Source organism: Scatophagus argus, chromosome 21, assembly GCF_020382885.2.
Source record: "Scatophagus argus isolate fScaArg1 chromosome 21, fScaArg1.pri, whole genome shotgun sequence".
In the NCBI taxonomy this organism is placed as follows: domain Eukaryota; kingdom Metazoa; phylum Chordata; class Actinopteri; family Scatophagidae; genus Scatophagus; species Scatophagus argus.
The window spans coordinates 14,848,706-14,868,881 of NC_058513.1; the positions used below are offsets into that span (position 1 = coordinate 14,848,706).

The 20,176-nt window shown below is 45.1% G+C and overlaps 2 protein-coding genes across 2 annotated transcripts; one reads left to right on the forward strand and one right to left on the reverse strand.

Annotated features, from left to right (window-relative positions):
• Positions 1–630: 630 nt before the first annotated feature.
• LOC124053059 (neurotrypsin-like) lies at positions 631–18,960 on the reverse strand. Its single transcript, XM_046378020.1, has 14 exons — positions 18,732–18,960; positions 15,588–15,630; positions 9,197–9,439; positions 8,141–8,279; positions 7,889–8,067; positions 6,945–7,092; positions 4,981–5,159; positions 4,462–4,603; positions 4,143–4,363; positions 3,067–3,208; positions 2,700–2,981; positions 2,373–2,495; positions 2,009–2,277; positions 631–1,600 (listed from the first exon to the last, which is right to left on the reverse strand). Exons 1-14 carry the CDS (start codon positions 18,828–18,830, stop codon positions 1,059–1,061), a joined length of 2,751 nt encoding a protein of 916 aa, XP_046233976.1. The 5' UTR covers positions 18,831–18,960; the 3' UTR covers positions 631–1,058.
• Positions 10,793–15,127, forward strand: LOC124053057 (E3 ubiquitin-protein ligase TRIM21-like). The gene is made up of 2 exons (XM_046378018.1): positions 10,793–11,120; positions 11,775–15,127. Exon 2 carries the CDS (start codon positions 11,777–11,779, stop codon positions 13,466–13,468), a length of 1,692 nt encoding a protein of 563 aa, XP_046233974.1. The 5' UTR covers positions 10,793–11,120; positions 11,775–11,776; the 3' UTR covers positions 13,469–15,127.
• Positions 18,961–20,176: the final 1,216 nt, after the last annotated feature.

The window sequence follows — 20,176 nt, forward strand, 5'->3', positions numbered from 1 at the left end:
CTAAGTAAAAATGTTAGTTATAACCCTGGCAAACTCTTATAACTGAGCTATAAATTACTAGTAAACTATTTACTAATGATTCATGCTTTATGTTTATTGATTAAGTGGTCAGGTGTATGAATGCCCTGCAGGTACAGGCCGCTCTCCTTTATCCCCTCTGATAATGTGGCTCCACTACCTTTATGATACATGTTTGAACCTTGATTTGTACTTTGATTTGAAAGAAGCACATGGAGATGAACTTTAGGTTTAACAACAGTCAGCAGTAGACGGACACGAAAACAAATCACTGGTATGGTCCCGGGTCAGATAGCTTAGGCTCGGATCTGAACAGCACTTTCACCGGTTAAGGTATAAGACAACAGCCCTGTTTTGTTTTGTTTTGTTTTGTTTTGTTTTTTTTATCAGAACTTGACTTGGGACACGCGGCGCCTGATGCAGGAGTTTGAATATATTGTTAATCGTAGATGATGATGTGTCAGCCTTTATTTTGATGTTCCTGCGGTTAGTTTGATTTTTGTTTCTAAACAGCTCGCACAGAAGACGCACACAAATATGTGAATTTTAGCATAGGTTCTTGTGTGACCATCTCAGAAATATCCCGTCAGAATATTGGTTGGTTTTTACATCTTTTTAAATTCTAACACTATTGTCCTTAAAATACATGCCATGCTGATTTTTCTATTTTTCTATTTTATTCACAATAACGGTGAAAAGCCCTGCTCAGCTCACCGACCCGTCAGTCATCATCCCGCCTCTTAACGGGCTGTGACTCACACGTAAAGCACCACAAATCACCCACGCACTCTGTCACCCCGGCAGCTCAGGAACATCTGCCCACACCGCTGGACTCGTCCGACGATAAGCAACCGCAAACACTCGGGATTCACAACACGGAGTTCAGGTTTGAAATGAGCACAAAGACGGCCGTTCGTACTGACTGAAGTTAGGAGCGTCTTTCTTTTCCTACACTGTTATGGTTTACTTTCGTCTCCCTTTGACTCTCCTTCCTCGGGCGGCCACATGGCACAGATGGTAAGCCAATGGCACGGCCTCGGTCAGACCAGGATTTGTGTGTTTGTGTCGGCGTCCCCTTCGCGGTGGGTGTGTGTGCGTTTAGTGGCGTGTGAATGATGCTTGTGTGTTTGTTTGATGTCGTTGATCTCGTTTGTTTCTTCTCGCTCGCCGTGCGTGTTGTGCAGGTGTGCTTCCTTGCTCTCGCCGCGCGTGTGCTCCTCGTGCGTGCGTGCTGGGTCTTTGTCAGCACGCGTCTTTGCGCGCGCGTGCGGTTCCTCCGCTCGCGTGTCGATGACCTCGTCGATCCAGCTCCTGAAGCGGCTCACTCGAGTGTAGAGCGAGGGCGAGGAGGGGTCGCCGCAGCCGTGACCCCCGGCCACCACCCCGGCGAGGACCCATCGTCCCGTCTCCCCCTGACACACCAGACCGCCTCCGGAGTTGCCTTGACAACCGTCGTCATGGAGGAGGCCGGTGTCTGGAGGACTGCCGGCACACAGGGTGCCATGGCTGGAAAAGCTGTCGCCATAGCGCTTCTTACATTGCCATGACGACATCAGAGGGACCCAGGACGCAAGAACTGAGTCTAGGAGAGAGGATGGATGAGATGATGGTTACTGAGTGAACTGCTCTGCTAACGGGGGATTCCTCCACCTCCTCTTCTTTCCCTACACATAAACCATTCATCAGCACACTCTCACACACAAACGTTCATGTTACTGTTGTTGTCCAAATATTTAGACAAACTGTATTGTTTTGGCTTCATTTGTCTTTTTACGCAGTGAATTGAACTAATTCGAGGGGCAGCACGTCCGGAAATGCTGAAACAATTAACTGATTAATCATTTCAGTTTTGCTAATTTGCTAATTGGCACTAAGTTCCAGGATCAGCGTTTCTTCTTGTAGCCCCATGAAAAACATTAGAACCAACATCCACTCTGAATATTGTTTGAAGTTTAAAAACTGTACAAACCGGAGAGAGACAAACACATACCTGGTCCTGTCCAGCCGGTGGTGACAACGACAACACAAGAAGATGGAGTACGTCCCCCTGATGCCGTGTCGGCAGAAGGAAGGCATGCCGCGTTAGTGTTGGGGTCAAAGGTCAGACAGTGACCCTTGGTGCTGGGCAGCTTCAGCAAAGCTAGATCGTGACCTCCACTCTGACCCTTAAACTTCCTGTGAACCACCACCTGCTCCGGGGTGAGGGTCTGCTCCGAAGCCCCCACTCGCACCACGTACCTGGACGGGTCGCTGCCAAACCTGCAGGAGAGAGGAGCACGGGAAGTGATGGGGGAGGAAAGAAGATGGCGGATTTATACTCACGATGTTCAGAGACCCTCCGGCTTTGGATTTACCTGCTGACACAGTACGCAGACGTCAGGGCCCAGCAGGGGCTGATCAGAGTGCCGCTACAGAGAGGACCGCCATCTTCCTCTTGAGACCGAAGCCACACTGACACCTGCCAGGGCCACGTGGTCCTGACGGAGAATGGGGAGAAAAATCTCACTCAAAACTTTGTTCTTGTCTTTTTGAGTTTCTGGAGATTTGCAGTCGTTTTAAACCACACTTACACCTCAAAGAGAGGCAACACTGACGTACCACTACAGTAACAAATCAGGGGAGTTTTGCATTATCACGTAACCTTGACATATCGGACTATGAACTTGATTCCTAAATCCTACCTGAGCATGTTTTCCTCTCCTTGGTTCCTCCTCTTGCTCTCGTCCTCCACCAGCTTCCTCAGCCCACAGCTCAGCTCTTGAGGCTTGGCCGGCACCTCGGACTCCTGCGGCGGCGCGACGTCACACCTCACCCCCGCGTCCTCCCTGCGCCTGCAGCCCTGGATGCTCTGGCCCAGAGAGGGACACTCACCCAAGAACTCCTCCTTCCCCGTGCACCTCACCTGGTCCAGGTGGATGGGCCCTTTCCCCTGACCGAACCCTCCGGCTGCCACCGCTCCACCGCTGAGGAGGGAGGTGGAAATTTTTGTTTTCATTTATTAAATACTAAAACTCCCTGTCTCTTTCATGCACACTTATAATTACTTACCTGTGCCCAAGCTGTCTGCACACCACAGCTGCGTTCAGGTCGTTCCAGCCCGAGTCGCAAATACTTCCCCAGTCACCATGGAGATACACCTCCACTCGACCCTCCTTTCTGCTGCTGCCACCCACAAGGCGAACCAGGGGACCTGACAGAAAAAAACCCAAAACATTTCTCATTCATATTCACGTGCGTGCATCTGCATGCTCCGGTCTACACTCACTCGGAGTGAGATATAATGTCTGCTGACAGTGTTAAATGTCATCTGGGATCCGGTGCTTCTTTATTCAGCCTCTATTCTCATTCTAATGGACTGCGTGTCTACAGGAGGCGCAGCACCTCTGAAGGGCCGAGACGGTAAACAACGCTTTATTCTCTCCGCTGTCAACATGCGGCATTTAAACCCTTTGGACAGACATACACTCATGATTTCACACTGAGGTAATGATGGACAGACAGCCAGATAGATGGAGTTTACTGAAGTTAAGTAAATAACTCACAGCCTTTGCTTTACACCAGCCCTCTGCAGGGACAGCTTGCCCTTTCAGTACAAAATTAATTGCAGTGCAGTGATACCGTGTTGTTGTTAGGTTTTTTTTTTCTTCCCCACTTTGTTCTTGCTGCATTTGCTTTCCAATTAACAAAAACTCTCAAAATGTGGCACAGCAGTCTGCTGTGTTTGTATAACCAAAGCCCCAGGTTCTGCTGACTGTTGCACTGTAAGGCAAGGCACATTTATTTATGCGAGTCGCACAAGAGGCAGTTTCAAAGTGCAAGATTTTGAGGCAAAACAAAAGACAAAAGTGATAAACATCAGAAGAGCGGCAGAGAATAATTTGTTTTCTTGTTGCTTCTCACATTTAATGTTATTTTTATTCATACAAACTGGAGCCTAAAGAGTTTATGACTGAAAGATCACCGGTTTGATGCCCAGAAATCTGGTTGAAGGAGCCTCATTAAGCTGCTCAGTGACCATCAGATCAGACTGTGGTTTTACTGGGCAGTTTCCAGGTTTCTCTACAGTAAATGAGGAGGTGAATTCACCTCATTAGCTCATTTCAGGCCCTGTTCAGCCTCTTTACCTGTGGAGGGAGCGATAACCGACACTTCGTTGGTCTCTTGGCTGGTTCGAGCCCTGCAGCGAACACCCACATCCTCGCTGTGGGAGCAGTCAGTGCGACCCCAGATCCCGTGCCGACAGTCCAGCAGGGAGGTCTCGGATCCCTCACAGTGGACGTCGTCCAGGAGGATCAGACCGACGCCCTCGCCAAACGTCCCGTCTGAGACGACCTCAGCATGACCCCTCAAGGTGGAGAAGATGTTAAAGTCTTTACCCTGTTTGTACTATTGACAGCAGTTCAAAATCTGCAAGATTGTGTTGTCAGTGTTGTATCTCCGTACCTGTAGCCCAGCTGTCTGCAGACCACCTCTGCATGCTGCTGGGACCAGTGGTCGTCACAAACCGTCCCCCAGTCACCGTTGTGGAAAACCTCCACCCGACCCTCCCAGGGACTGTCTCCTCCAACCAGGCGCACCACACCATCTGAAACCGTTTCACATCGTGGCCGTTAAAAAGCCTTTTGGGACTGTTGACGTGATTAAAGTCAGACACACTTGACTGGAGTCCAAAGAACATCTTCTACACAACCATAAGATAAGATCACATTTTACAGATGCTACATTGACATTAGCATTAATGCCACATTAATTATTAATCCTCGCTTGGTTTGATGAATAGTCCTGTTTCATGCCAGTAGTTATGTTACTTCTCACATCCCATAAATCCTCTTTCTGCTTGTCACAAAGAGGAGGTTGCTGCTTCATGCAGTAATGATTTATTGATGTTCAAGGGCTATAAATAGCAGCTGAAGCCTATCAGCATGTAGTGTGTGTGTGTGTGTGTGTGTGTTGTACATGCACCTGTATAAGGGCTGCAGGAGACTCCAGCATCCTCCATGTGGTCACAGTTGTGCTGCTCCCAGTCGCCGTGGGGACACTGATCCAGGAAGAGCTCGTTTCCTGTACACTTCACAGCATCCAGCAGGATCGGACCTGAACCTTGACCGAAGTGAGCCCACGACCAGGCCTTCGCGACACCCCTACAACATACACACACACACACACACACACACACACAGTTTGTCTTCCTACTTTTTTATTAGCACAGATACAGCAAAAATCTGTGACTTGAGACTGATTTTACAGATATGAGGGATCCTCCAATATGATTTTTCTTATACGCTGAGCAGCTTGAGTTGCCAGTCTCAACAGCACGGTAACCTGTTAATTCCTGGAAAATTTCATAAACAAAATATAAATGATCACCTGCTGTTCCATTCCAGTTTTATCCTTCTAAGCAGAATATGTTACACATATTCACAGTCCAGTTTTCACTCATTTATTCGACAAGGTGGTTCTCGGAAATGTTTTAACAATCAGAAGTGGGCCTTGAGTTACAAATGGTTGAGAACCCCAGCACAAGAAGGGAGGTCTGAGAATAATCAAAGTGTTTAGGGATACCTCATCTGGGAATCACGAATGTCTGTAGAAATTTATTATGGAAACTAATTTAACAGATACTGAGATGTTCCAGTCTGGACCAAAGTGTCTGACAGAACAACATTACCACCTGCAGAGTGAAAAACAAACAAAGCACTCAAAATATCTAAAATAAATCAGATCATCCGAATAAATAATGAATAGCTCCTACAAGGATGTTATTGCATTCATGTGGTAATTATTTATTGATGCTGAAATGCTACAAAAAGCACTTTTTGTGTCTCTGTTCCTGTGTTCTCAGGAAGCATAGAAAATATAGAAAACCAAAGAAGAACCTGATGTTGGTCTGCGATTTGACAGAGTAAAATGAAAAAAGTACCAATCCTAACTGTGCTAACTGTTCAGTTATCTTTCAGTATCTTAACATTAAAATGCTTCTCTTTTCCTGTAAAGCATTAAAGTGTTTTCATGACTAATGTTGAACTCAGTAAATTTATCCAATCAAATGTGATTTGGGTTGAGTCATATAAAACCACATTTTACTGTTAGCTCGTGTAGTAGCTAGAAGAACAACATCATAGTAAGATTTTGGATGTCACTTCACAAAAGCATTTAAAAGCACAAGAATACGACAAGCGTTTGATACACATGCTGGAAAAAAAACTTTCCGGTTGGGGAAAACAACAAAAAAAACAACAAACATTGATTTGTTTTGTTTTTAGGTGTGAAAGCACCGCAGTGTGTGCAGCTGTGCGAGAACCTGTGCATCAGTGTCACAACATATTTTATTTAAAAGCACAAACACAGATGGTGAGACGTCCCACTGTGTTTACGGAGATAAAATGCAACCTTATGTTGTACATGGAAGGCGTTCTTTCTCTCCACAGCTACAAAACTCAACGTTTGACACTCTTCCTCTGTAGGGGATTGGAGGAGGGAACGCCTGCACGCATTCACACATGATCGACCTCAAAACAGGTGTTTTCCCGGGGAGTTTCTTCCTTGATCCAAATGACACCCATGCGCTCGCTTCTGAAGTCTTGACACTGAACTCTCCCAGCTCAGGAATGCTTACTCACTCAAGAGCTTCAGGAAAATTACTCAGTTTAGGGTTAGGGTTAGGCCCAATTCAGCTCCTTTTACTCCCGCATCATGTCTTCTTTCAGAGTAGTGAAAAACAAATGTCCAATGTAAAGATTTAGTTGTTTATATATGGATTATATTTTTATTATTTAATGCAGAGAACCCCCACAGCTTCAGATGTGATTTAATGTGTGAACCCAGTAGTTAAAGGCAGTTAGCGAGGGATCAGTTTTGCGAAAAGCCACCACACATACAATACGTTTGATTGGTGTGAAGGTGTGAAAAACCCTTGATGGACATACCCGAAGCCCAGCTGTCTGCACACCACCTCAGCGTCCCTGTCGTCCCACTGGTCGTCACACACGGAGCCCCACCTTCCGGCATGAAACACCTCCACGCGACCTTCAAAGTCTTCCTCGCCTCCAACCAATCGCAGTGGGGAACCACTGCCTGAGAGAGAATGTAGAAATACACCTAAGGTCAAACAGCATGTCTCTTAATTGTCTTTTGCTGGTATAACAATATTAAAGGTGCAATTTGTTAGCACTGGCCACTTAGGAGGCAGCACATCACCAAAGTGAGTGCTAACTGCTGTCATTAGCTAGTTAGCTCAGTTAGGTCCTATTAGCCAGCAAATACAGGAGCTTTGGACCATAGAGAGTGGGAGAATTTCAGGCCCAGACCCAGTGGCAAATGCTGGCTGGGAGCAGAACTGGAGCCAGATGAGCGAGCAACAGAACTGGCCTCGGCAGATTCCCGGTGAACACAGCTGGACCAGGACTGATTACAGCCTCCAAGACCGACAGAGACCAGTTAGACAAAGGGTGATTTACAGCAGGGATTACAAAGACACGCTGGATTCAGGTGGGAAAAGGACAGGTGTGAAGTGGGAGAAAAGTGAAAGGGAAGTTGGGCATCGGTCGACACCCATCTACAGGGGACATTTGGAGCCAGATCTGGCAAGAACCCTATGGATGTTACAGTAACTCGTGACCGGCGCCAGCTGGTTGCCATTACAACTTCAGTAGATGTGTCACACATAATACGTAGACATCTTGTTTTGAACTAAAACAATTCTTATTCTATTCTTACATATTGCTCCTTTAACAACATATGAATGCATAAAGTATTATCACACAGAGTCGTTATAAAAGAATAACAAATCTTTCTAAATGAAATAAAGGTATCTCTGTCTTTCAGGTGTGTGTGGGGGTAAACGTTCAAATCTGGTTAAAGTCACACTGACCTTCTGGCGGCGCACACATCACCGCTGCCTCGTTTCCATGGCTACAGTCACCAGTGACGAACGTCCTGCTCCGGCACTTACTCAGGCTGCTCTCGTCGCCGCGGCAACCCAGGCGCTCATAGTGGAAGAGACCGGAGCCCGAGCCAAACTGCGAGTGCTGCAGCGCTGTGCCAATGTCACTGTTAGAACAGACAAATCACTGGTAAAGAACAAGCTGTGAAACATCAGCACTGAACAGGAGGCTCCTCTTACCCGAGGCCCAGCTGCCTGCAGATCACACTGGCGTCTCTGTCCGTCCAATGGGAGTCACACACGGCCCCCCACTGGCCGTTCAGGTACACCTCAACACGCCCGCTGCCAGAGGACGAGCTGCCAACCAGACGAGCTGCGCCTAAAAACCAGCACGGAGAGAGAGATGTTCACAAAACACGAGCAGCATGACATTATTACAATGATATTATGAAATAATAGGAACAGGGATACACAGTCTGACAATCAGCTAATCATTTAAAGCTGAATTATTGATATTTTTGACCACCAGGGGGCGGCAGAGCAAGCTGCAAACACAATTAGCATTCAGCATTAGCATGTGTGTTTCAGGTTTTTTCCACCAACTCCTGAGGGTAACAGCTGGCTCTTTAGCTGGTTGGTGAACAAAGTGCTAGCTGTGCTAACTTTATCTGTCTGCCTTTTGGTGCTGCGATGGCTTTTTAGGGCCTTTAGTTTTTACTGGAAATGAGGTGATGAAAGCAGTTTTAAGACCAGAAAACATTAAACAATGATTCAGAATACATTAGAATTCTCATTAGAGCTGAGGGTAACTGCTGCATTAAGTTTGAACAGCCTCTCTGATCTATTGTTAATTGTTGTTAAAATTTTTGATTGGTGTAAGTTTAAGTTCTCTAAGCATAAACACTAAAAAATTCACTGTTATCATATCATTGTGTTTTGGATTGTTGCAGTCAATTTGCAGACACCCCCCACACTGCCAGGTTGGGAACTGCTGCACTGAACAACTCATCAAGTGATTGTAGAAAATATCAAAAAATGAATGATAATAGCAATAATAATTAGGCGCAGCTCCAGTTCTTCCCACGTAAATGGTTGACAAATGGATTTACCACAGAATGGGGAGCTTAATTTCTTTTAAATGAAACAGCAGGATGTTTAAATGAAACATCCTCTCCTGTTATTTATCTGTGTTTTATTCTAATCGTAAGTCGCTTTGTAGCTTTGCTGTACAGTGCTGAAAAACAAAGGTTGTTATCATGATAAATGGCCCTGGATCCGTCACACCCACGGTCGTACCCTGATGGCAGTCGCAGTAGGCCCAGCCGATGGCTCCAGAGTTCTGTCTGAAGAAACACCAGGGGTTGGACTCTCGGTCTGGGTTCCTGCAGTAGCTGTGGTCGCCCAGCCCTCGGCCCGGGTACTGCATGACGTAGTCCGGAAACTCTGTCCACTTCAGACAGGGGGCGCCAGAGTCCGTCTGAGACACGGTGCCGTTGTAGTATCCCAACTCTGTGAATCCCTCAGAGCAGGACAGAGGCACTGCACAAAGGGGAGAAGGGAGGGAGGCAGGGAGGGAGGGAAGGGAGAGGGAGTGAGTAGTCGTTGAAGAAGATGGGAGAATAAGATGTTCTGGATGAAAAAGAGAAGGATTTGGGTCAGAGAGGACAATGTGAATAAAAGGCAGCGACATGGGGAAAGTTTGTGGGGAAGAGAGAGGAAAGAGGAGCGGAAATTGCTCTCATTCAAGTCACATTATCCCCATGTCTGTATTTTATCTGGACATAAAAGCTTACACGGATGATTCTCATAGGCCGTCCACTGCCACAGCAGGAGCCTGCTTTAATGCACTGAGCCCCGCTGATCCATGTTGAACTGGTGAAATTTCCATAACCTTAGAGCACCATTACTTAACATGGTGGTGACTGGACACTTCAGGTAATCTTCTCTGAGCAGGAGAAATGTGTGAGACAGGCTGGGACAGAGAGAGAGACAGCTGACATCAAAGTGTAGGAAAACTGGGCCACAAACTATAGAGCGCGTTTCGTCCTGCAGCCTGTTTGAAAGTTACATCACACATTAATGGAAAGGATGTGACAAGCAGCACCGACATGCTAATGCACTCAGAAGGTGGAAACGGTTTATTAAAGTGGCTTTTTTAATAGTTTTTATCTGTTTTTTGTTTTGTTTTGTTTTGGACAATGGCAGCCACTGTGTACCCTTGTTTATAGCACATTTCCATCATATATTCCATCTTAATGCATTTGTGGACATCATGAACTGTTATGTGGCCAGTGTTTCCAGAAGTGAAACATCTCACTGGTAAACCGTACAGAAACCACACATGCCTGCACGCTAACGGCTTACAAACTCTGGTTTGAAACGATGTGATCACAAAGAGTGCCACCACATTCATTCATTCTTTCTAATTATAAACACATTTATTCTTGTTTCTTTATATTTGATTCTTTCCCTCCTTTCCTTCGTCAGCTGATCCAAAAAGAATGAAACCAACCACCCCCCCAAAAAATAAAAGTCAGCTCAAATAAAACTCAATAAAAACAGCAGTGACTGTTCATGTTTATTTTTGATGTTGCTACTTTCTCCTAAAGATTTCTTCCTCTGCGCACCCTTTGAGGACGAGCAACTGCTAAACTATGATTAATGGCGGAGGTGCTTCAGCAACCACCAACAGTCTTATCTCTTCGACACACACAGCTTGGCCCGTCCCGGAACATTATCTACGCAGTGCGACCCTCATGACGACCCTACACACACACACACACAACTGCAGATTTGCTGCATAGCGACCGAGACAGAAACACACACACACACACTCACACCCACACACACACACACACACACACACACACACACACACACATACACACAGTGGATCCAGTCTGTAGGAAGATAAGGGTTAGAGCAGACCGGATGAGCGGTGAAACAGGGAATCAATCAGGCAAAAATGCACTGAGCTAAAGCAGAAATCTATTACAAAAACAATAAATAATACAGAACACACTCAGACACTGGACCAAAAACAACCCTCACTCAATCCAATCCTGAAAAAAAACAAGCAGCCTGACTTTGGACACAAAGGCATGTCTGTCCCTTTAAGAAACGTGACGCAGGAGGAAACTGAAAGTCAAATGCTTTCCTGGGAAATAACCGAACTCCCTGCAATGATTATTTCTCCTTGACAGATCGACTCTTAGCAGCAGTAAGTAGTCAATCCTGATTTTCACGTTAAAACCTAAGAAGTGACATATTTGTTGTGAGTTGTGAGTTTGTTGTAGTTTCAGCAACTCTCCGCTTTTGGAGCCTTTTTGTTAGGAACGCTGCTTTCTTAAGCACCATAAAAAACTCTCTCTAGCTACTGAATCCATCTGTTCATAAATCTTTCACATGACCATCAGCAGATAGAGTTTGCACAGTTTTCATGGGATGGTAGATCTTCTCCTTTCTTTTAAGGGTGTAACTTTCATGTTGGCTATAAAGTTTAAAAGTGATTCTTGATTTTGGACACAAGAATAAAAAAGTCACATTTGTTAGCTTATCAGGAGTTTTATTGTGGTGATTTTTTTCAGCTGCTGTTTTTGAGGTCAGGAATGAACTTTGAAGTTCAACTTGTAAGCTAATGTGGACGAGAAGTGGCAGCCAAATCAAATAATACATTTTTCAACTTTCAACAGCTGCTTCCTTTCTGTATGTCACACATTAAAAAATAGTGTTTTTATATCATAATCCTCTCTTTTCTTTTTGTGTTACAATAACTTTCATGGCTCATCCTTGTGTTGCTCTCACATTCAAGAGTCTTTCCGTAGTGTTTATGTGAATATTTTTGCCTTGAATGAACTTTTTTGTTTACTTTCAGAAATGGCCTCTAGCAACAGTCTCTTATCTGAGGAGCAGTTTCTTTGTCCCATCTGCTTAGATGTGTTCACTCGGCCGGTTTCCACGCCGTGTGGACACAACTTCTGCATGTCATGTATCACAACCTACTGGGACGACACACCGAACTGCCAGTGTCCCGTCTGTAAAGAGACGTTTGACAGGAGGCCGGATCTCAGGGTGAACACTTTTATTTCCGGGCTTGCGTTGCAGTTTATGTCACTTCAAGTGAAGGATGACGACATGGGGAGCTCAGACCAGCAGCAGGCTAACGGTAGCGGCGAGGTGCTGTGTGATATTTGTGCTGACAACCAGCAAGAGGCTGTCAAATCCTGTCTGGAGTGTCTGACCTCTTACTGTGATGTTCATCTAGAGCCTCATCGTAGAGCTGCCGGGCTGAAGAGACACACACTGCTAGACCCCTTGTCGACCCTGGAGGACAGAATTTGCAAGGAGCATAGCAGGCTCCTGGTGATGTTCTGCAGAAATGAAGAGGTTTTGCTGTGTGACGCCTGCGCCAGTTTGCGCCACGTGAATCATGACGTGGTTTCCATGCAGCGAGCGTACAGAGAGATGAAAGCTCTGCTGCTGGAAGAAGAGACCAAAGTGCAGCAGATGATCCAGGAAAGGCTACAGAAGATCCAAGTCATGAGAGACTCAATAATACAAAGCAAGAAAGAAACCAAAGATGTGATAGCAAACAGCCTGCAGGACTTGATGGAGCTCACTACCGGGATTGATAAGATCCATTCGGGGCTCGTGAAAATGATGGAAGACAAGCAAAAAGCAGCTGAAGAAGAAGCAGACAAGTTTATTAGCAGTATGAAGCAGGAGATCACCGAACTGCAGACCACAGCAAAGAAGATGGAGAAGCTAAAGCAGACTAACAACCAGCTTTGTTTCCTCCAGAGCTTCCCAAACTCGTCCCTCCTGCCACACACAATGGACTTGTCCACATTCACTTTCACCAGACATGTGGAGATTCATCGCATACAGAAAGTGTTGAGCAAATCAGTATCTCAAATGCAAACACTGCTGAGCAAAATGAACGCAGAAATAACGCAAATCTTGAACGGCACGGACGTGTCAAACGAGGCAACGCTGAGATACATGCAGCAGTACGAAGAGGACATTAAGCTGGATCCTGACACGGCTCACCCTCTGCTCATTATATCCAATGATAGGAAATGGGTGAGGTACAGCATGGGTTCAGGTCTGTGGGGGAACCAGATCCCGAACCCAAACATGTTTACGGAACATCTTGCAGTTCTTGGACAGAGAGGCTTCTCATCATGTAAGTTTTACTTTGAGGTGTTCGTGGGAGAAAAATCTGAATGGTGTCTGGGCGTGGCTAAAGCGTCCATCCAGAGGAATGGGTCACTTTTTCGGAGTTCTCTTTCTGGACTTTGGGCCATTTGGTTCCTAGTTGACAAGTTTGAAACCTTCAGTTCTCCAAATGTGCCGGTACACTTAGGAAAGGTGGAGAAGGTCGGCGTCTTTGTGGATTATAACGGAGGGCAAATTTCCTTCTACGACGTACAAAGCGCAACTCTAATTTACTCATTTACTGAGTGTATATTTACCGAAGAACTGTATCCCTACTTTAATCCCTGTGATAATGAATACGGTTCAAACTTGGAGCCAATGATAATTGTTCCTGTCTGTCGCACGGACTGAACGGAGGCTTCAGAGACTCAGTGATTTGTGGGTTATTTGCTACAATGCAACGGCTGAATTTTTGGCAAAGATTTTTATAATCGCAAAATAGAAAGCTTTGCAGTGTATCATCTTCCCTCGCTGATTTTGATGACTTTATTTAAGATTATATTTAAGATTCTAATTTTATTTAAGATTCCAGGGCAATCTAGTGGGTGATTAAGCATCAGATATCCGCAAACACAACCACAAATTTGTGAACTAAGGGTTGTTTTGGCAAAAGAAACATCATGAAATGTCCTGAGCTCATAACACAGTTGCACTCGGTCCAGTTTCAATGGGCTCTCAGGGCTCCGTGAAATCACCAAGTGTGGACTTCTGGTGACTTTGCTCAAGAAAGTAACCCATGATGCAAAGCAGTCGAAGGTTAAAATGGCAATACCAGCGTAATTCTCCTAAAGACATTTTTTCAAGCATGAAAACAGGTGGGGTTGCATCTAATAAGACTCACTTTCTCAATAAAATGTCAGAAAGTAGCTATTAAATTCCCAGAGCTTAAAGAAACATATTTACATCGCTTGTTTTGTCAGCTCGACAGTCCAGCATTTATCATTTAAGTCAGTTTATGAGCCGGAACAAGCTGACAATTTCACTTACAAAGTGCCTTAAAGTGCCTTGGCTGATTATTCAATAAACAAAACAACATTTCAAAATAGCTGCTGATTACTTTTCTGCCGATTGATTAATCAACCCAATGTTTGTTAGTTATTGTTCATGCTGGTTCACTGTCGACACCTGAATGAAACAGAGCCATCTTAAATGTTGACACCAGTGCTTTTCCTTCTGAGACGTGTCAAAGTGTCTCTTATGGAAAATAAACAAGGAGAAAATCTGGGAAAATAAATCAAAATTAAAGCCACTAAGCATTAGTGCACAGGCATTAAGCACATCCCATGTACATTCTTCATTTTTAGTTTGCTGGTGAAATACTCCTAATACACAAATAATCCAAAGACATCAAATGCATTCATATCATTAAAATCATGTAAATGTTCTTATGGTGATTTTGTTTGTCTGTTAGCATACGTATGTCGTCTCTCTGTCTGATTATGTTTAACCAAATGAATAAGTAAAAATCTGTTAAAGCTATATGTGCTCTGTAGTGGTAATAAAAGTTTGATATCCATGTTGATGAAATTTTAATAAAGTTTAAAAAAAAAAAACATCACATAACTAAAGCAGGCAATGTTTTCCACTGTGTGTCTGCCTCATCGCTCATCTCCATCATCAGTGAGCTGAACATTTTTCCTTTTGTGTCTCATTTTCATCTCTCTCATCTTGTATGTCCCATTCAAGTTCTTGTATTTATCTCAACACTTGCAGCTTACACACACACACACACACACAACACTCGCCTCCCATCGCCATGGGAACACTCAGTCTCCCTGCTCCCATAATCCATTTCCCAGCCACAATGAGTATTTGACACGGTTCACACTCGGAGGCCTGCTGTATGGGGGGTGGGTGTGCTACGTCTTCTGCACAAAACACACACACAGTATAATAAATATGGAGCACGGGGAAATTTACTTTCAGTCGTTCGCTATTTAACCCGGTTTTGATATAAGATGGTCCAGCAAAGGAGAGCTGGAGGACAACAATCTTGTGCAACGTTCGGTTATGAAAACCGACTGGTAGGTGCTATTCATATTTTGAGTGTCCTGGGGAGGTTTTTTTTTTTCATATGATCAAACTGGTGCAGACAGATGAGTGATGTGTTTGTAAGTGCATGTAATTTTCACTTGTCTGTCAGTGTTGTAGGGCCATAAAAGCGCAATTATTTCAGCACTGGAAGGAGGAGTTCCCTCACCCCACCCCCAATCATGGCCTCCGCTCCTCTCAGAGATGTAGAAAGGAAGAGGAAAATTAAGTTCGGGGAGGGTAGGGGGGCTGGTGGATAAAAGCAAGACGAAGGCGTCAGCAGAGGGGTGAGGAGTTTCTGAGTCAGAATGTGGGTTAAACTGGAGGGGAGAAAACAGAGCAGAAGGAGAGAGATGGTGTAGGAGGAGGAGAAGGTGGAGGCAGAGGCACGATGGACGGAAGCTTGACAGTGTAGACAGGAATATCGCCGCCCACTTACCTGAGTTCTGCACCTCGTTTAAGTAACTATCCTCAGCCACCACCTGCAGACGGGAAGAGAGGAGAATCTCAGTTGATAGTATCAGTTTATTCATAAAGAAACCTAATTATTGGTACAAGAGCAGACTAACAACGAGGCAGGCTGCCGAGGGTTGTGTGGTAATGTTTTCTGCTATTTTTGTCTGGTAATTAGCAGAACATCTCAGACATTTGTGAACACATCTTACTGAAGTTTGGTGGTAAATTAAGGATTGGGCAAATGATTTGAGCACCACCACGAAGTAAGTCTCAGTGTTGGTGACATTTCATACATACATGTATGTGATGATTTTGTGAATAAATGATTGAGATTGTTCTAACCCACATCACAACACCAACATTTATGTACAAATAGTCATACACATGCATACATTTGCTTTTTAATTGTGGATCTTTGGTTATAAACTGCTTAAAGGAATAAATTATATAATAACAAACAGTCGAGTGTAAAAGCCGTAATACCATACAGCTTGTTGTTTATGTGTATTTTCTTTGTCCTCCTTGCTTTCCATGGCACTTTTATGATGTGCCCCCTGTGTGTGTTTAAGGCTTGGCTTTAGACAACCAAAGGGTTAAGGAAGCATCATGTTTACTGTTTACAGTAGGAATCCGGATGTGAACAGCTGTCAGGCAGGTTTTGCAGCATTGCAACGTGCCTTTTCTCCTCATAGAAATGAGACAAACTGTCCACATGTTAACAACGTAATCATGTGCCATTCGAATGCATGAGCCGTGCTGTGGCTTGTCCGGTGAGGACAGTCTTCTTTGAAGGCATCGCAGCCACATTTAGAATTAGAATTAGATAAAACGCGCACATTTCAGAGCGATCCCATAAATCTGATGGCCGCTTAAAGGATGAAGCCGTCTCATTCTTGTACAATCAGCGCACAGTAAAAAAGAATATTCAGAACAATTTCCATTAGAGGATTCTGCTTCACTCTGAGTGGTTTCTGTTTACTCTTGAATGCAGAAATACTCTCAGGTCAAAGCCACAAACCAGACAAACAAAGAAAAATCAGTTCTGTTGACGGGAAAAAATTGCAAAAAACTGACATTTTGTCAATGAGTTTTTCATTAATGGCAGTCAGAGGGGAAAAAAAACCCAAAAAGTATAACACACCCATCTGATGATATCTGATGATATCTGATGGGAGAGTATCGGTTTCATTTTCAGCAATCAGGTCACACCTTGACACAGCGGGGCACTTTGCAGAGGAGGAGAGGACACACACACACACACACACACACACACACACACACACACACACACACACACACACACTGCCACTGTGGAATAACCGTCGTGAAGGCAGTGAAATACAACACATTTCACCTTCACACGGTCGAGTGCTGATCTCCAGTTGTCTCTCTGCAGCATGCCACAACACACACACACCCACACATGAAACACACACATGCAGGTACACATGCCTGCACATGAAACACAGATTCACACAACTCCCAGAAGACTCTGCTCAGCCTAATGATATTAGAGCAGGAACAGGTGACCTGTGGTTGTGAACACGGATGCTGATATCTTCATGTCAGTCACACGGCTCGATTATGGGACTAATCAGTTATGACGCTCTCACAGCTGCGTCCAGTGGATGGCCATGCAAACACACACACACACACACACACACACACACACACCGAACCAGGAGAAATAAAGATGCAAGCGAGTCCATTTCTGCTTTGATTGAAAGGAATTTACAGCAGGATGGAAAAGGCTTTGGAGTTCAAATCTGCAGCGTTTGTGCCAATTTATTAGCATTTTTACATTAAACTGGCAGGCAGGGCCCTGAGTGGGCACCCGGGACACTCTGATAGATTGAGCCATTTTACAAAATTAATCCTCCAAATGCAACTTGCTTTTTTAATGTGAAGCTGAATCTTAAAGCATTTCAGAGTGAAGCAGAGTTAGCAGGTCTGCAGAGGACCAGATCTCCACTGATCTGGTTCCTTTCTGTTTACCGTTGTTCTGATGTTGCCTACAAAATAATGCAGTCTAGTGCATTCAGGCTTCTCCTGGTGAAAAGATTTGTCTAATGAGGTTGAAATAAAAAGAGGGAGAGAGAGAGAAAAGCTGAAACTCATCTGCAGTGTGTTTTTTTGTGCTACATGCACGGCTGCTCCCAGTGTTAGCAGGTCTAATTAAATCCTGCACATAACTCCACTCCACTAATGACTTCTACACAGGCTACACGGCTCATATGCTGCACATTAGCACCACACACACATACTGTAGTACAGCATGAGAGAATAGAGAAACCGACATGAATGAATCTGATGAGTAATTGCTTGGTTTTAGCATTAACTGGTTGTTTTTGAGTCAGTCAGTCAATCTTAGGGCCAGTTTTTCCTCTCTCGTAGGTGACCTGCTTTGACCCACACATGACAAACAACACCTGGCTTCACCGGCTGCAGGTTTCAACGTGTCTGAGGTGATTGAATCGCCGTGACAGGCTTCAGCAGCCCGTGCAGGGTTCATTCCCACAAACCCGCGGGGGCCACAGCGGCCACCGGTGGGTTCCTCTCATGATATCCCGCCGAGGGGGCTGGAGGAAGAGGAGGAGGGAGGAGGGAGCAGGGTGGAGGAGGAGGAGGAGGAGGCGGAAGGAGGATGGATGGGTTGTGATTGAGACCATGCATGAGTGCGTGGGTGCGTGCGTGAGACAACACTGTCCGCTTAATTGGACAATGCGCTCCGATGGCGCCATTAATTGGCTAAAAGGCAGATTAGAGGCGTTTAATGCTCCTCCAACGCCCCGACCTGCACCTGCTTTGTTGAAAATCAACCCTGAATACATCAATGGTGGGCTTTTATTATGAAGCATGCAAACATACACGAGTCAGTCCTCAATTATAAAAAGAAAGGGGGGCGCTTGCATCTCCCTGCTTTAAACGTTCATCAGTCTTATTATCCATTTAATTTATTAACGACCTAATTAAGTGAGGTTTTGTTTTTTTTCGTAAAATGCAGCTCAGGTCATCAAACGTGACTGTCACAGGACGTGGCACAAGAGAGAGAAAACGAAAACCAGGCCACATTGCAAAATCAACCCCATCATCCTCATCCACCTCCTCATCGGACAGGAGTACGTACCTCCGCCAACAGCGGCAGCCAGAGGCACGCGGTTCCGATCAAGCACAACATTTCCCGGCTGGTCAGCGCCATCCTTCCCGCCCGGTGTGTCCGTGTCATAGCCAGAGAAGCCTCCGCTCCACTCCCATGTCTGAGTCCAACCTGTCCGCGAGGCGAACCGGGATCCGATCGCTCCCCGCTGCTGGAAGAAACGTGGAGTGTGTGTGTGTGATGATGATGATGATGATGATGATGATGATGATGATGTACGTGGGCTTTACGCACAGAAGACAGGGTGCGGCACTATAAACGTTTCACGGGATGAAAAATACACACACACACAAGCACCGATCAAGTCCTGGGTGAAATAGTGTTGAGCTCTGCAAAAACCTGATGCCACAAGCATCTCTCTCTCTCTCTCTCTCTCTCTCTCTCTCTCTGTCTCTTGTACACACACACACACACACACACAATTCTGTATCTCTCAGCTGCATGGTTCATCATTGATGATTTGTGTGAGTTCGACTTTGTTTTCTGCTCATTTTTCACTTCCGGTCGTGCATGTTATACACACATTTGGACACTTTTGCAAACGACCTCTTCAGGTGAATTCACCTCCCTGCCTGACACGGTCAACACGCGGACTCTGATGGATGGACATTAACCGCATCATGTCACTTCTCTTCCATTACGGAACTAATCAGACGCCACAACGTGTCAGCATTCAATAATCCAGCTTGTTTTCTGGCCTTTTGGGGAAAATTAAACACCACTGATGTCACCCACATGGGCAAAGCTGCTCATAAACACGATTTTATCTTTTTCGGATCGAATAAGTAGATACCCTCCCATCACAAACATACATTTACAGAACACAGAAGTCAGCAGAGACCTTGTCACAAAAAGATGAAGAAAATAAAAGCAAATAACAGCAGAGCACAGTGGTGCGGTAACTCTGGCAGCAGGAAGACAGGTGATACCCCAGGTGTTAACCTGTCGGACCTCCACGCCACAGCTGGGTGTGGGCAGGTGTGGTGTGGCCTGTTGTGCTGTAGTGCGACGCTGGCGAGACTGGATCCTTCCCATTTTGTCATTGGCTCATGATGGAAACTTGACTCTGGACGTCATGGCCAAGACTTTCAAAGCACCACCAAAAGGGGCCGAATGATGTTCAGAGTTTAGAGAACTGGAAAATATATGACAAGGAGGAGCACTAAAGCTGCTGTTTTTTATTTTAATTGTGCACCAATCGAAAATGAGCTGCAAGCGGACAGACTGCTGTTTACCAGGGAACAGTTGCCCGTGTTCAATAATTAAAACTACTGTGGAAAAACGCCACTAATGTCCCCCATTTGTCTGTTTTTCTTCTTAGTGCTGCTGCATCTTTTGTTTGGAAAACTGCTAAAACATAAGCAGCTTTGTGAGGAAACATCAAAACCAGAAAGTGGCTGTGAAATTAAAAATCC